Consider the following 17650-nt stretch of genomic DNA (forward strand, 5'->3'; position numbering starts at 1 on the left):
TTGATCACTGCCTGGTGCTCTCCTATCTTGCTGAGAAATATACAAGACCCTTGCAAGGCAAACTATTTACTGCCTTTGTGGGCTCTATCCCTACGGCCAAGTTACGGCAGAAGCTGGATAACATTCTTGTTGACAAAAGACTTTTTTGCCTTATCAAGGCTTTATACAGCAATACCCATTTACAAATCAGATGTGGCAATCAGGGACAGCTTACCAAAGACATACCTATGACCTAGGGAGTTAGGCAAGGTTATATTCTTGCTCCTACTTTGTTCATCCTATTCCTAAATGATCTTGAAAATGCCTTAAGTGACCCAGATGGGTACCTACCGAAACTTGGAGATAGGAAAATTTGCATCTTACTCCATGCCAATGATTCAGTTATTGTTTCTCATTCTAGACTTGGGTTAAAACATCTGTTATCAAAGTTCCTAACTACTGTATGAAAACTCTTTTAAAGATCAACTATGCGAAATCAAAGGTTTTGGTTTTTTAAAAGAAATTTTCCCAGTGTCAAATCTTGGTACAAGTGAGAAGTTTCCAATATTTGGAGGTAGTATCCCATCACTCTTTTTATTGGGTTATTCATAGGTGCTTCACCTCCCAGAAAGTTCAAGTTAATCAATCTTTTATACAATGCTATTTCGACACCAAAGTGGGTCAGTATATACCTGAAGCTATTAAGGTCTTTAATGCTAAGATAGAAGCTCCATAGAGCAATTGTGAGGTTATCTGGATTAGGGGAGTGTTATCTGAGTTAAGTGATGTTGATGTCAAATTCTTATGAGCTCTTCTCAAGATTCCAAGATGTGCTCCCAATGCAGTTGTATTAACTGTTAACAGGAAATGCCCACGAGGTAAGAGCTTGGCTGGAAGACTTAAACTTTTGGTGCAAAATCTTTATTTTCAAGATGGTATATGTCGAGAGGCAGAGCTGGGGTCCCGGGGGTCCCGGGGAGTTGGGAGAAGAGGATTCAGATGGATGGCAGAGGGAAGGGGGAGGAACTTTCTCCCTTTGGAGTGAAGACGAAACAGAGGAAATGCCAGTGATAGGGTCGCCTAGCAACGGGGAGCCTGAGAGCTCTGGAGTTTCAGAATCCTCCCTGGACATTCCCACGCCCCCCCTTCTCCGCAGCTCAGAGCAACAGGGAGGGCTGCCCACAGCAGAAAAGCGGCGAGACAGTTTACCATCAGCTCCTTCCCTATCCCCCATAGTGGAATCGGAAACCTCAGAAGAGGAGGGGGTGATGCTTCCCCCCTCACCGCGCACACGTAGACAGCTGAAAAGGCAGGAGAGAAGGGGGGGAAGGCGGGCAGTACCTGAGGGGCAGTTAAGGAGGAGCGAAAGGTTGCGCGCCCGTTTGGCCCCTTCTTAAAGAACAGGCGGGAAGCAGCCCCTTGCTCTGTCAACTTTCTTCCAGTGCCGCAGGACTTGTATCCCTGTATTGCTTCATGAGAAGACGCAGTCTTTGTTTGGACATTACCCTAATAAAACACGAATTACTTACAACCTCTGGTCTGGTTCCTGAGTCTCATCCTGGGCCTGACAGTATAGGGCTGCTAGTACATTTATCAGGGGATACATACCATAGTCACTGGACAAAACTTGTTGCCCGAAAAGCTGCCTGTATTGGACTGTCACCCTCTTTCCTCCTTCAGCTGGGATATGATCATGCATTTGCATCAATAAAACAAAGACTTTGGGATATTGTCTTCCAAGATCTTCTGGCTCATTCACATACAATCTGTTCACCTTGCTCTTCAGGTATCTGGTCTTTTTCATTTAAGCTGCTTACCGCGAGAACTTGTTTGTAGCCAAATACTGAAGAGCTTTTATTCTGGCCAGATTTAATGTTCTTCCCTCTCAAATGCTATGTGGCAGGTTTGCAGGCACCCCTCTTCCTTAAGGGTATGCCCCTGTAATAATCAGGAGGTAGAATCCATTGAACATGTCCTTCTGTTTTGCAATTTTTATGCTGGGGTTTCGCAAAATATGATTGATCAATTATTGGCCAAGTTACCAGGAAGGTCAGTTCAATTTTATGAACAAATATGTCAAATATTTAATGGAAGACAAAACTCCAAGGGTGTCATTGACAGTTGCTAAATTTCTGTCAATAGCAGTGAGAACAAAAGAATAACTGACTACCTGAAATTGCTTTACTTGGATTACTTTAGCTTATATGACTGCTACTGTCTTATTCATTTGAGTGTTTGTAGAGTACTGTATGATTTTACTGCTTTTATTTATTGTATCTTAATTTTGTACTTATTTACTCTATTTTATTTCTGGTCTACTGACTGCAATAAATTGATTGATTGATTGATTGATTGATGACTTCAGCTTTGCAATGACTCCATCGGAAGAAAGTGTAGGTTCTTAATTTAGTCAAACCCAGGGGCATCTCTAGAATGGCCTGACAGATACAGCTTTGATACAAAACACAGGTCCTGTTTGGTTTAGGGATGTTAGCAATTCTCACAACACTGTAAGTATTAATTTAAGGGATTATTTCCTGCAGAGAAATTTGTCTCTGAACATAATTTCACACCCAGTATGACCAGTATGCCCCCAACTTCTTCAGTCTTGTGGAAGAGGGGGAGAAATACAGAGCCACTGGGAAAGCAAAACTGACTGAGGTGATTTGGCATTCTCATCACAATAACATAGGCAAATGCCTTATAATACGTCAGACTATTGGTCCAGCTAGCTCAGTATTGTCTACACTGACTGACTGCGGCTCTCTAAGATTTCAGATAAGGATCCTATCTGGAGACAAGGACTGAACCTGAAATCTTTTGCAAGCAAAGCATGTGATCTATCACTGAACTATGTCCCTAGTCATATGCTAACTTAGCCTGACTGCCTTCCTACAGTCAAAGATAAATTTATCCAAAGTGGACTGAGGAGCTCCTGAAGGGAGAGACTAGGGATGGGGGAAAAATAGATCAATTCACATTTAAAGCCGAATTTATCAAATTTTCACTTTCTGAAACAGTATGAGAACCAAACAATGTGAGAATGGAAACATAACCTTCCTTCAAAACTTGCACATCTGAATTTTGCAATGCATTCCTCCAACTAAGCAATGTTTACAAACATGCATGTATTAGGGGGACGTGTGCAGAAAAATGAATACATTAGTGAAAACATACAATAATGTATTAAAGTAGGAGGAACTGCCAACAAAAATGTGTACATTGGTCAAAACTGCACACAAAAATGTGCTTATTAGAATCATGTACTAAGATGATGAAGAATTTTCATGAGGTTTTTTTTAAAAAACACACAAATTGCTGCAGAAATGTAGAGAATCAAATTTAAGATTGGAAAAAGGAGAAACTGAGAGGACCAAAATTGACATATCCTTCCACAAGAGAGGAGGAAACAGCAGGAGAAAATAAGACTTGTTTCTAGGCGTGGGGGTCTGTCTTTTGACTTTCCAAGGTCGAAAATACCAAGAAGACTGGTCCAAGAGGACTGACTAGAATATCCAAACTTGCAATGGGAATGGCAATGAGAAGGGCCATTATTGATCAGGTAAGGTAAGGTTGAAAGGAATCAGAATTCTAAGAAAGCAGCTTGCTACTAACACATATGTCTCAAACTGAAATGCATGGGGGGCAGATGGAATCACCTTCCTCAGTGAGATATTCTCATTAGAGGGCAATCTTTAGGAGACTAAGTTTTTGGCAGAGCTGCAGCTGTTAACTCTTCAAGTGGCAAATAAACAGCTCTGCCATAGATTGGGGCCAGTCTAAGCATTCCCCTGTCCACACAGAAAACTGCTTGAAACAGCATCTACATGACATCAGCTCCACTGAGCTGTAAAATATAGAGTAGTTTGCTACATGCAGTGTCCTAACTCCATGAAAAGCCTCTTTCTCCACACAAGGGAAGCTCTTCACTCTGTACACTATAGTACATTTTAACTAGCAACACTAACATAGCTTTTAGGAAAGTTGGAATGTCTCTGTAACATAGACTTGATCAAAGTAAGTTTGGAAGCCTTCTTTCAGTCAGAGAAAACCAAGACAAGTGAAGATACTCCCTAGCCTCAGCAGAGAAGACAGGCAGCTTTTCGTCCATCCAGTATAATGACCTGCCTTTGTCTGTATGGAAAACTGTGATTTGACTAAGGGAAGAGTATGATAGTTATCTTGGAATAGACCCATCACAACAACCTGAATCTTAAGATGTCCTGCTTTAGAATATTTGAAATAAACATGTCCAGATGGAGCAGAGAAGCGAAAGTACAACAACCCATATTTTATGAAGTCCAAAACTGAATTTCTTTTATACTGGTTATACTCTGGATAAACACCCTGAACATTAAATTATGTAAATGCACTTTTCTACAGGATGACAAAAGCTAAAACTCCTATAACTCCTGTAAGGCTCCTGTCAGATTACTATATTAACAAGCTATTCGAACTGAATGAAGCTTTTTAACAACCAGCAATAGCCAACGTGGTGCTCTCCAGATGTTGCTGGACCACAATTCTCAGCATCCTTGATAACTGACCACGCTGGCTGGGCTGATGGAATTGTAGTCCACAACATCTAGAAGGCACCACACTGGATACCCTGGATTACAGTGCCTTACAATTATTTCAATTTCTAGTCCCATAAAGTAACCCCCAGAATATCCTAATTCAAAAAACCAAAGAAAATTGATTTAGTACTTACAAATACGGTGTGCGTATTGTTCCTAAATCCTCATCGTTGAGTGTCCAAACTACAACTGGACCACTGAAACTACCCGATGAGGCATTACAGTTCATAACAACACTGGACCCTATAAACAAGGAATAATTATTGCAAATAACAGAGCATGTTAGAATTTAGTTTATTTATTTATTTATTATTGTTATTATTATTATTAGCAGCAGCAGCATTTATTGCCCCCCTTCACCCAGAGGTACCAGAGTGGGTTACAACACCCTTAAAGTGTTAAAAACAAAAATTGCCAGAATCACAAAATAGGATGGATCCAAAAAAATATAGATCTCAGGTGTCAAAGCCTAAGGTAAAAAGATGCATCTTCAGCATTTGCCTTAAGCTGTACAGTGAGGTTGTGAAACGCACCTTGGTAGGGAGTTCCACAACTTAGAGGCTGCCACAGAGAATGCCCTCTCCTGGGCCACCACCCCCCAGAGCTTTTGAGGGTGGTGGAACCAGCAGAAGGGCCCCCTCTGCTGATCTCAACACCCAAGTGGGTGGGTAGGGAAGGAGGCGGCCTTTCAGACACAGTTTTTAGGACCTAAAACATTGGTGGCTGTAAACATTGGTGTGAACGCCTTTAACTGAGCCCAGAAACAAACTGGGAACCAGTGCAGCTGTTTTAAAACAGGAGTTATATGAGATCTAAAAGCAACCCGTCAGTAATCTGCCTGCTGTATTTTGAACCAGCTGAGGTTTCTGAGTCATTTAGGACTTTGAACAAATAGTTTTTCATTAAAATAAAGTGGTTGCTTACCAAGTTCTACTTCAATTGAATTATTATTTGGATAAATGATGTCTAATGCTTTTTCCTCTCGAGTACCTAACAAAGGAAAGAAGTGTTAACAGAAACAACAAATCATTGTTGCACAATCTATTACATTGCGGCACTTGGAAGTTCTTAATATGATTTTTTTTGTTACTGTCGATTCTTACCCATTACCAAACTTTGATTTTACTACTACTTATCAGAAAAATAATTTCATGATGCATATCCCACTAAAGCATTTATTGGCAGCCTGAAAACAAAGGTTTATATATCCAGTGGTTGCCCAGACAGAAGGCAGTCTGTGCAACCAACATTTCCCTTCACCTCCTAAAAAGCCTTTCCAGGGAGCACAGAAACCTCCTGAGCATTGTGGGTTGTGTCTCATGAAACTACAATGGTAGGGAGGAATAACTCAGGAGGAGGGACTTTGCATGGAGCAGAGCTCCATTGCATGATTTTGGGTGATTCCCCTCTGGCACTGCTGTTTCATGCAACACAGTGAACATTTTTCAGGAGCCCCACCCTAAGGAGTGTGTGTGTGTTTGTTTTGGAAGAATAGTTGCACTGCAGTTGGGTCTTGGAGGCAGTATTGGCTCTGAGGTAGGCTTTGCCTTTGGCCCTCTCTCAAACACATACCAAAAAGAGTCAGACTGATGGCCCACGATACATTATATTGTCTTCCCATATATTTCCATGTTGCCTGGCATATATACATTCCTTCATCTTTCTGAGTTACATTTTTAATTAAAAGGAAGTTCTTAACAGGCTCAAATCTACCATCGTTAGGTAATCCAGGAGTGCATGCCTGAAACATAAACAGACAGAAAAAGATAATTTGAAAAGCTGCAGGCAACAAACTTAGTTGATTTACAGAGCCCAAACACAGAATGGCACAATAAAAGGGAGGGCGGAAAGTAATCAACAGGACCCAGACTCACAAGTTAAGGACAACTGGTAGGAAGGAGCAGAGAGCTGCACATAAGGATTTATCTCCATTCACAAAAGAACTTATTGGCAAGTGCAAGTAGCATTCCTGATACTTGGAAGGGGAAAAAAGGAAGTGGGAGGATGGGTTCAGAACCTTCTCAGACCATTACAAGTCAACATGCAGCCTGTCAAATTTCATCTTAGTTCATAATTGCTTAGTGCCAGCCTCCAATCTTCCACCCTCTTTCTCACTGGGGTGGGGCAGGGGTAGAAATACGAACAAGAGCTAAAGCCCTTTCTGCATTGTGTATATAAGAAAAGGAAAGAAAAGGGAAGATAAAAACATCACCAGTTGACTTTACTCCGTCAATCCTAACTTCCTTGTCACTGCAATATATAAACTGTGCAATATATAAATTGTCTAAATAAAATAAAACTTAAAACATATAGATTGATATAATCAGTCCACATTACCAAATAGGTATCTAAATGAGATTGATGATTATATGTTATATAAATGTACAGCTGTACAAACGGCAGTGAGATCTTCAGACAAGTAAGCAGTGGGTGCTGGATGTTTGCAGGATCCACTTTTGTTGTTCATCTGTTAGCCCCAAAGCTAGTTCCAGAGCCCCTGTCTACAACAGAGGCTCCAAGCATGCTCCCTGAAGAGAGAGCAAAGGGTGGCAAACCCTGTGGCCCTCTTGATGTTGCAAAAGTACAGTTCCCATCGTTCCTGACCATTGGTCATGCTGGCTGGGACTGACGGGTGTTGGAGCCCAACAACATTAGAATGCCAATATGTTAGCTACACCTGTGTTAGACAGATTTCTTGCCTGCTGTTTTCCTCACCAACCCACAAAAACTTGTTAAGTTTGGGGGAAATGGGAGAGAAGGGAAACTGGAAAGCAAGAGCCGGCAACAGTGGAGAACTTCTGCAAAGCCAGATTCACCCCAAGCGTTGAATAATTTCATTCATTATATTTATATTCCACCTTTTCTCCAAGGACCTCAGGTGATGTACATGGTCCTTCCCCTTCTCCCCACATTTTGTCCTCTCAGCTCTGTACGGTAGCTTAGGCTGAGACAGAGTGGCCCAACATCCCCCAGTGACCTTCACAGCTCAGTGGGGAACTGAACCTGGGTCTCCCCAGTCCTAGTCTGTCTTATCCATGTCACCAGATTCCAGGTGATCAAGCAGGGCCACTTTACAAAATAATTTTTTTTCTTTTACATCATAAACCTCTGGCAGGAAATGTGTGGGTGGGGGCAGGCTACTCACTTCTGGGAAGTTTATTTATTTGACCAATTTATTCAAGGCATTTATATACTGCTTAATTATTAGCATTTCTAAGTGGCAAGTTCATGTTTGGTTTGATTTTCTTCCAAAATGAATAGTGCTAGCATCAGATACTTAAAAGTTTCCAAAAATGTTTATTCTCAAGCACTTATACACTGAATTGCACTGAATCACACATACACATTTTAAGATGCCAGTGTTCTCACTCCTTGAAAAAACAGATAATCCTGCCTTCAGATTTATTATAAAAAATGGAATGTCACTTGTTCCCAGCTGCATCTCAACAGTTATTCTCTTTTCCCTTAACATAGCTTGCTTGTTTGTCATATTTACCTTTATGTGTGAGATGCTCCATGTGTATGTTGTTATTGTTTTCTTATTATAAAAATATCATTAAGATTTGTTTTAAAAAGAAAAAATAGGAAAAATAATTAAATAAGCATCTTACCAGCCAAAATCCACATTTCCCATATTTTGAAGTTTGTACTAAAAACACATTATAAATTGATCAACAGTCAGCAACAGCCACTTCATCTGTTGGCAGGCTCGCTATGAGCCCATAAACCTGAGAGACACTCCACCCTAACATGGCCTGCAAGATTTTTTAAATGGCTTCAGTTTGGTTTACTTTGCAAAGAGGCTGCTTGAGACCAAGTAGAAAAAAAACAGCTGAAAGAGTTAAGGTTGTCATCTCAACCAAGAGGATGTTGCCAGTCATATGCACCAGACATGCATGGCCTCTAGCAAGCCAATCAATGCAATCTCAAAAGCAATTGTGAAAATTTGGCACTCAGGAGAGGAGCCCATTGATCAAATCTTATGAAGCTAGCTAAAAAGTGAATGCTACCACCTGTCTTCACAAAAGTAAAGCCCATTACCCTGACCATACAACTCATAATAGGTATGGAAATTAAGGAAGGACACCTGCCTGATCCAGTCAATTCACCATTCTCCTTTGAGGCTTTTGTCCACAAAGATATAAAAACTGGAATCCTAGAGCCATGTTCTGGGTCCTGCTTGCCCAGTCCCACTGTGAAATCACCTGCTGAATCACTGGTTCTGGGCTCTAGCTCTGGGTCTTGGTCACCAACTTCCACTCTGCTGAATATCACTCTACCTGAAATTGCCGGCTGAATCGCTTAGCCAGCCGGGAGTCTGACTACCCTGCTTTTTCTTCACTATATCTGGGCCCCTGCCTGCTAAAACAAAGGTCCCTGCTTGCTGAAGTAGCTTCAAAAGCCCTTTTCAGGGCTCCACAATTTTTCCTTCCTTCCTTCCCCTGGATCTTTGCTAGCCAAAGCAAAGATCCAAGAAGCCATTTCACAGCCTGCCTGCTGTATTTGCTGTTTCCCTGCTTGTCTCAGGAGTGTCAACATGATCAAGTTCTACTTCCAGACTGCCCACTTGGGGCTCAGAAAGGTATATCTTGCTCACAATCCTGACTTCTGGAGGTTCTTTCCCTACAAATTGTAGCCTCCACATCTGCTTCCTCTATCTATCTTTTGGCTATGTGTGTGTGACTGTGTTTCAGAAGCCATATTCTGATCTTCCCTGCCCAGCTGTGCATGACTGAGGCCTAGTCTACAAAGTGAGCCCAGAGAGAGAGCAAGCTGGTGTGTTTTCCTCAGTTGTGCTGAACTCACCCCCACCCAATCTCCTCTTGTGTGCTTGCTCCTTTGTGTGTGTGTATTTAGCTATGCTTATGTTGATTTAGCTAACTCCCTCATGCATATTGTTACTGAGCTATCCCCACTGATGTCAACAGATATGTACTGGTATTGAGCTATTCCCTATTGAAGTGTTAAATGTATATGTTTTGATTCTGTGTGTGTGTGACACTGAACTTTATTTGTTTGAATTAAACAAATGTATTTTGCTTATTTGTTGCTTAAAGTAAAAAGTGCTGGGCCTGTTTGAAATTGTAGCACAGTAAACTGAAAGTTAACTTGCTTGTGTGTTAATTTGCTGACAGTTAATTTACTTGTGTGTGTGTTAAAAGAAATGCTAATTTGCTGACTTGCATTATCATTGTTTGTTTAAAGCTGCGTTTGCAAAAATAAGGTCTCAGGCTTTTGTTGCAATGTCCAGCTGTACTGTAGAAAAGTATCAAAAATTGTTGCAGATACAAGGTTAAAATGAACAAAACAAGTGTGAAAAACAAGTTCCAAATATGGATCTAGGAAGAGAGGGAACGTTACCAGAAGGAGATGGGCAGGGATTAAAGTGATGTAATTATGATCATAATGATGTATGCATAATTAGTAAAACAAAGTTGATAAAAGACTTGGCTGTGCCTAGCTGAGCCAGAACTAGCTTGCTACTTCTCCATGTGCACGTGTTAGCAATAAATGTACTCTCCTTCCATCTTGTTTCGTCGTTCTTGAGCTCTATTGGGTGAGTATCTGGGAGCAGACCCCAGCCACTAGGACCCCTAAAAGGGGCTAGGGCATTTTGTTTATAACATGTGTGTATGCTCAATAAATACCCCCATGTTTTAAGACCTGTGTAAATTACTGGATAAACTACCAAGATGCACTACTGCCAATGTCTAAAGATCCTAATTCACAAGACTTCTAGAATGTCTGAATGTGAAACACGTGTCTGTAGAGGAGTCTTGCTAACAATCTCTCATCAGCAGAGGGAGAGAAGGCAGGCAGAGCCATTCCATTGGCTGTGCTGAGATACCAGCAACTTCTAGCTCCTCTTTTCCTTAAACCAGGAGTGGGGAACCTTTGGCCCTCCAGATGTTGCTTAACTACAACTCCCAGCAAACATGGTCAATGGCCAGCGATGATGACAGTTGTAGCTTAGCAACATATGGAGGGCCACAGGTTCCCCTCTCCTGTCTAAAACTATTTCTATTCCAGCTACTTGTTAGAAGAACTCTGTAACTAAGAGCTAGTGCCTGTGTTTGCTTTCTTCCTCCTTCCGCTATGACTTTTAAACTGTAAGGTTTAGCACAAGGCTCTCAGAGGGTTATCCACAAGTGAATACAGCCCACCACCTGAAAGTGCTTCTCCACCCAATTTAGAATATGCCAGTACAAAAAGACATTGTCAGTTTTTCCTCCTATTGTCATTACCATTATATACAGAAAACAAGATAAAACATGCAAAAGGTTATAACATACTAAGACACCTACCTTGAACCAATGCAAAGCAAGTGAAGTCCTTCCATTTTCAAAATTCTGGAGATCAGGACAAGTTAACTTTCCATTACTATACAATCGTGTCCGTTGTGGATATGCATACTTTTTATTATAACATAACCCATCATCATTCTTGAAAACAGTTAGTGAATTGCTATCTCTTGTTGAATTTCTGTAATGACAAAAAGATCTCAGTAATTCAATTCATTATTATGAGGTACACACATAAAATACTGGCATTATATCAGCATTTAAAGTTTAGAGGGAAAAGCCATGAAAATAAACAGATCTAGATGCACTTTAGAATATTGTGATCTGGAGATCAATCACGCTTCAGTAAAAACTTCTTTCAACTCAAGATAATATTCTAGAAAGTCCCCTAGATCTGGTTATGCTTTTGTTACTGTTCTAGCAACTGTAAGGAAGAACTATATAAAAACCAGGATATGAAAATGAGTAAGGGAGAGATTAAGAGGGGAGACTGTGGCCAGGTTTAGTTTCAAAATGCCAGAATTAGTTGAAACAACATGATGTTAATAGTTCTGAAGAGTTGTACTAGATAAAATATAAATAATCATTTCATTTATACAGGATTATATTCAGTGCTGCCATTCCGCATGCACAACAGACTTTCACTTGCGTTTTAGAACATTCCCCTCCTCTTTCTTGCAGCCCCCCCCCCCGCATAGGGATGGAAAGATCTGTCATTTCTGGTTCTCTCAGTTTCTCACTTTTCCTCTACATTTCTGCAGCAATCTGCAATTTTTTTAAAAAAAATCCTCATGAAAATTCTCCACCATACTAGTGCAAATTTCTGCAAATAAACACATTTTTGTAGACAATTTTGACAAAGGTACACATTTTTACAAGCCATTTCTCATCATATCATGCCTTTTTGCATGTTATTTTCACTCATATATTCATTTTATGCACATTTCCCTTATATATGCATTTTTGTAAATATTGTTTAGTTGGCAAACTGCATCCCAAAATTCTAATAAATGCGAATTTCGAAGGATGGCTGTGATTCGGTTCTCATATTGTTTCAGAAAGTGCGAATTTGATAAATTCTGCTTGAAATGTGAACTGAATCTAAATTCTTACCCATCCCTACTCCCACACACCCTCAAAATCTGCTCCTGAGGATCTGGAGCAGATTTTGGAAGTGCATGGAGAAAGAAGAGGAAGAGGAAGTCCACTTGTACCAGTGGAAAACCACTAGCACAGCGTCAGACACATTTGTATCCTGCTCTGTCTCCAAGAATATCAGAATAGTCTTTTAGAGCCTAACAACTCTGTGTGGTAGGTTAAACTGAGGCTATGTTCAGATTACTATCTTCATAAATTATGGCTGAAGTGCAGTATGAGTGCAATAGCTGCACACTCCTCCCCGCTCCCATCCCCCTGCATCATGCACCAGCTTCTGAGCAAACATTCTAGAGTGCATTAAGCCAGAGTTACCTCCACCTGGGCAACTCTGGCTTAATATTGGTTAACAAACCGGTAAATAAGCCAGGATCACCATGGTTTGTGAAGGCCTTGTACAATCCTCTCAACACAGCCTGAGAGCAACCTACTCATCCTGTGGGAATTTGAACCTAGGTTTCCTGATCAAAGCCCTGTACTCTAACATTGTGCCCACACTTATTCAGGATACTCTTCTTTAAAAAACAGGAATGAAGCTTCTACCAGAAGCCAAGGTCTTGTTTGTTGGTTGTTTTTTAATTGACATCCAAGCCATAAGCATAAACATGGAGAGCATTTGCTTCCATCTCCTAGTCAGGTGCAATCTCTGTACAAGGATCAAGACCAACCCCATGATAAGGCAGCGTGAGGCATCTACCTCAGGCAGCAGGTGCTATGGAGCAGGGAACAGACAGAGATTATGTGCCACATGGTCTACTCTCTGCTAACCCTAAGAACATGCCCTCAGGTGCAATGCAGATTCTATCCTATTGCCAGCGCCATTGGTTTTTGTACACAGAATGGGAAAAGGTGCCATTTTGTCCTTTGCCTCAGGCAGCAAAATGTTTGGGGCCATTTATCCCACAGAAGATACGTTCCATTAATCAGGTTACTGTCTCCAGGATAAGAGTCCCTACGGTCTTTTTGCCACAAGGAGTAGAAGAAAAGAACCCATAGCTGCTTCTGTGACCTGACAGAATGAATATAGCAGTAGCAGGAAAGTAGAACCCAAAACAAATTAAGAGTTGACTCACTCATCCTCTTCATTTCTCATACTTCCATGTGCTAGTTGCGTATATCATTGCCAATTTCTTTCTTAATAAAAATGCTCTTTAGTAATGCTTGGTCCTCTGTCATATTATGTGAACAAAAAATGCTCTCTGGGGAGAGAAGCTTGTTCCCTCCCTAAGTATTATCACTATAAGGAATGACAACACATATTCTTAATACATATGACAGGGAATAAGCAACAATTCTGAGTAACTTAAACAGGGGTAGGAAACTGGATCCAGCCAGTGGGATAGATCTTTCCTTCCTCCACCCCACACAGTCCAACTTCCACAGGTCAGCCAGGCCACATACCTGTCAATCACTTGACATCAAGTGATAGCTTGGAAACAGCTTACCAAATCCCTTTGAATGGCAGCTGTCAGCATCAATCAGATGCTGCTGGTTGCTCACTTGCAAAGATGATGGCTCCCAGCCTCAATCAGGTGATGCCTACTAAGAGCCATCCCCTTGGAAGTCCATTTGCAAGTGGTTTGAATACAAAGTATTGGGTCTCAGCCCTCAACAGCTGATCAGCTGCATTAGGCCATCAGCCCCATTAGCAGCACTATGGAGGTCATGATGGGGAACTTCCTAGAGCAGCCAATCTTAGTGGGGCTCCCAGTCAGTGTCAATCGGCTGACTGGCACTGAATGGGAGCCCCACCTCCCAGGCAAGAATCAGAGCTGTGTTTCAAGCTCCCAACTGTTCCTTTGCAGCCACATCTGCCACACACCTGATGCCACATCATAGGGTAAGTGGGCATGGTTTGGGGAAAATGTCCTCTTGGGTCAAATTAGGACCCCATCAGACCTAATTAGACCTGCAAGCTGGAGGTTTCCCACCACTGCATTAAAATAAAAGTGTGCCTCAGGCTTGAAAGAAACTATAATTTATGTTCTGCCTGTAGATTTATTTGCAACTGAATGTTACACAATTGAAGCCAACAAAAAATTGTTAATACAAAATGACCAAAATGTATATATTTCTGTTTCCCTATATAATTTTCTATATTTGTATGTATTTTGTTTGTTTGGTATGGTCTACAGACTTTGCAATTAAGATTCTATTCTATTCTGTTTCCCTAACATTGTTGGAACTCTCTTACATTAGAGCTATAGAATTGCATTTTCAACTGCACCATTTAATCAAAAAATATTAACTTCACGTAAACTTACTGAATACCACATTCATAATCTCCTGAATCTTCTATCCTCGCAGGGATAAACCAAAGCCAGTTTCCTTGTTGATGGATCCTGGAGTAGTTATTTGTAGTTATTGGTATATCGCTACCATTTCTGTACCAAGTCACAGTGTAATTAGATTGTTTAGAAGCCAACATCGTTAGTGGACAGCAGATAGATGTAGGCTCTCCTACAAGCACATAGGTCTTCAAGCGTACACCTAATAAATAGATTGCATATAATGTTTCCATGAAAGTGTGCTTACCACAGTTACAAATGACATATTTCAAGTATTTGAACAGATACACTGGCAGTAAGCTTGCACATAGCTACTGCAAATATTGTTCTGAATTTGAACAACCATTAAGCAGGTATGGGTTTGTTGTACTGCCCTCATGGCTGCATTCTAGAGTTTGCAAACATACTGGTGCTGTGTTTTCAGTGAAAATTCTCTACACAACTTTCCATCATTCTCCTGCATTTTTAGCCTCATCTCTGACAACATTGCCTTTCTTTCTTGCATTCCGCAATGCTGCCAAAACTCATTATTATCTAGCCAGTACGAACTTGCCCAACTAAGAGTATGAACTTGTCCCAAAAATGCTCAGATGCATTATGAAGCACTTACCTTTCTAAAATATTCTCCAGCTCCAATTGATTCCAAGGTTGATCGCTCTGCCTCTCTTACCTGCGTCTCACCAGTATTATCCTCCCCCCCACACACAAAAAACCCCCGTCCTACTTATCTAGGAGCTGCAACAGCACAAATATCTGACTGGAGGCTTTTGAGAGAGACTCTGCCCTGGAGCATGAACAGAACAACTTAAAGCACCGGGCAGGAAGACCTTGCAATCCTGGAATTGTTATTTGGACTGTTTCATTCCCAGTGATGTCATACAGCCAAATCCTATAGGATTCAACTACATGTAAGTGTGGTTAGGACTGCAGCCATAGGGTCCAAATATGGAATTATGTCCAAATATGGAACTTGGATGGGATAGAGGAAGAATTTCCAGACTTGAAGGAGGGAATAGGACAGTTTACTGACCCCAGTCCAAAACTGAGCCAGGAGAAAGAGTGCATCTGTCTTCACAGCTCTTGTGAAGCTCTCTGGATTTCACCAACAACATTATACAGTGCAAATGTAACACTATACAATGAATGTCTAGACTAGATATGGGCTCCGTTTCCACAATAATAATTTGCCATCGGATTAAATACTATTTCTGATATTCTCTATCTTTGCCGAGACAATTTTGAAGCAGCAACTCTCCGTGCCTGGTTTCTGATTCATTCTTCATTGTTTCCAATTCATTTTAAAAAAAATTCACTTTGAAATCATCAATAGTGTGAGTGTTACTTTTATCAATCCACTTTCTATGTGAGCTCTTCAAATGTATATTCCCTTTCACTGATGTCTATGAAGTGTTGATTGTAACTGACAGACAGAAAGCAGCAGAGGGGAATGATGTGCTGATTGTAAGCAGCAGGGAGGATGACACTGACTTGATTATCTGCCTTAATCTGACTGCTCTGCAGTGCACTTGAAAAGAAATGTAAGCAGGCAATCATTACAGAGTTCAGAATAAAGACTGATAACAGTGGAGGCTTGTGAATAAATAGCAATTATAATATTGATAATTGGGTTGGCGAAGGTGAGGCTCATTAGGGAAACTACAGAGAAGGCCATGCAGCGTATTAAGCAACCAAACACAAACAACAGGGAGATTGGTTTGAAATAATAAAGTACAACATGAGATTGATCATCACCCTCATCCAACTAAGGGGCATACATGCACAGGAAGAGATTCTGTGTGAGCATCTATGGCTGAATGAGAAAAACCACATGCAAAAACAAGTCCTGTGCATATGCTTCCTCTTCCTGATCCGACAGTCAAAACAGTGCATGGAGCCACACCCCCTTTTAAAAGATGACTAGTTGTTTGGAATGGGGAGCTAGTTTCTGTTCTCTCTCTTTCTTGCCAAACAGCTGATTGCTGTGTGTTCAAGTTTTGTTTTTTATTTGCCCTTTAAAAGACTACCCCCCTTGCATTCTGTTGGAATGAAGCCTTGGCATTCAGAACTTCAGGTTCCTCCTTTCAATCCCTCTGATTGGCTAAGACATGGATGCAGAGTCAGCGAAGGTCCACCCACCAATTTCAGGGGTTTTCAGAGATCCACCCAGCAATCAAAAAGGTTCAGTTGAAGATCAAAGCCTTCTCTAGGTCAGGTAGCCCATTTTCCAAGCACTAGCCTAATCAGAAATTGCCTAGCTTCTTTCTGCCTGCCTACCTTTTATCAATTTGAGGATGTGTGAGCACCCTCAGTTTCCTTGCAGTTTTTGCAAGTAGATATAATAGTTTCATAGTGTGGAACTTTTCAGAGTAATATTGATAATTCTCTGCAAAGCAAATATAGATATAGATATATGAGGAGATTGGAAAAATGAAAAGATATCAGAGGAAAAAGGAATCAGATCATTAACAACCACTAGCAGGCCACACTTAAAAATGAAACATAAAAAAGGAGAGAAATCTATCCCTAGTCTAGACTTAATTGAGGATGCAGTTTGGCTTCTTAACAGAAATGCAAACCAAAGCCCAGGAAGCCAATGCTGTCCCACTAAATATCACACATACTATGCTGGCAATGTAAAAGATTACAGTTTACTTAATCTTAAATTTACATATGAATGGATCTCAGAAACCCCACAGCCAGTGAACTAAACACACACACACACAAATCTTCCCTGCAGCAGTTATGTGCATGTTCAACTGGCCAGAGATATAAACTGTAGCTTGAGTGCACTGTGATAAAATATAGAATGAATCTTCCTATAACAAGTGAGGGAGAGGGAGTAGTTAAGCATCTTAACTCTTTAAGAGGTTAGTTTAATATGAGATGAAAAGAATGTCACTTGAGATTTTCAAGAAGGGTTATGAGAGGTTCACATTTCAACAATGCATTCATCAAGCAAAGAAAAAGGCATCATAGTATCAAAATATATACAAACAAGAGCCAGAATGGGGGTATGCATAAAAAATATTGTTAAAGGTCTTTTGAAGAATAAGTGTCTTTAAGAATAGCTTTTTCAGTTTATTGTTAGAAAATGGGCTTCATTTTATATTCTTTTACAAAACTGAGAAAATGCAACCCTGGTTGACATATACATCATGGCAAGGAGGAGGGGAATATAAAGCTGTTATGGCTGTTCATCACGTGACTGCTGACATGTGTTTGTGCACAAGTTAAGCACTACAGACAGCTTTTATATTCCCTCATATGCATCAATTTTCACCTGTGCCTCTCAGTACATGCATTCTAAATTTAAGTAATTAAGCAAGCAGGAGGACATAAAATAACAGTC

General features: G+C 40.7%; 1 protein-coding gene across 5 annotated transcripts in view; it reads right to left on the minus strand.

The window, feature by feature from the left end:
• IL1R1 (interleukin 1 receptor type 1) overlaps positions 1–17650 on the minus strand; it is an 81895-nt gene that overhangs the window by 12203 nt on the left and 52042 nt on the right. For all 5 annotated transcript variants that reach the window (XM_061626820.1, XM_061626821.1, XM_061626819.1 and 2 more), the window contains 5 exons: positions 14278–14503; positions 10862–11039; positions 6129–6297; positions 5481–5546; positions 4691–4799 (listed from right to left, as the gene is read on the minus strand). In XM_061626820.1, coding sequence (XP_061482804.1) covers positions 4691–4799; positions 5481–5546; positions 6129–6297; positions 10862–11039; positions 14278–14503 — 748 coding nt within the window. The remainder of the gene's footprint in view (positions 1–4690; positions 4800–5480; positions 5547–6128; positions 6298–10861; positions 11040–14277; positions 14504–17650) is intronic.

Source organism: Rhineura floridana, chromosome 5, assembly GCF_030035675.1.
Source record: "Rhineura floridana isolate rRhiFlo1 chromosome 5, rRhiFlo1.hap2, whole genome shotgun sequence".
NCBI lineage: Eukaryota > Metazoa > Chordata > Lepidosauria > Squamata > Rhineuridae > Rhineura > Rhineura floridana.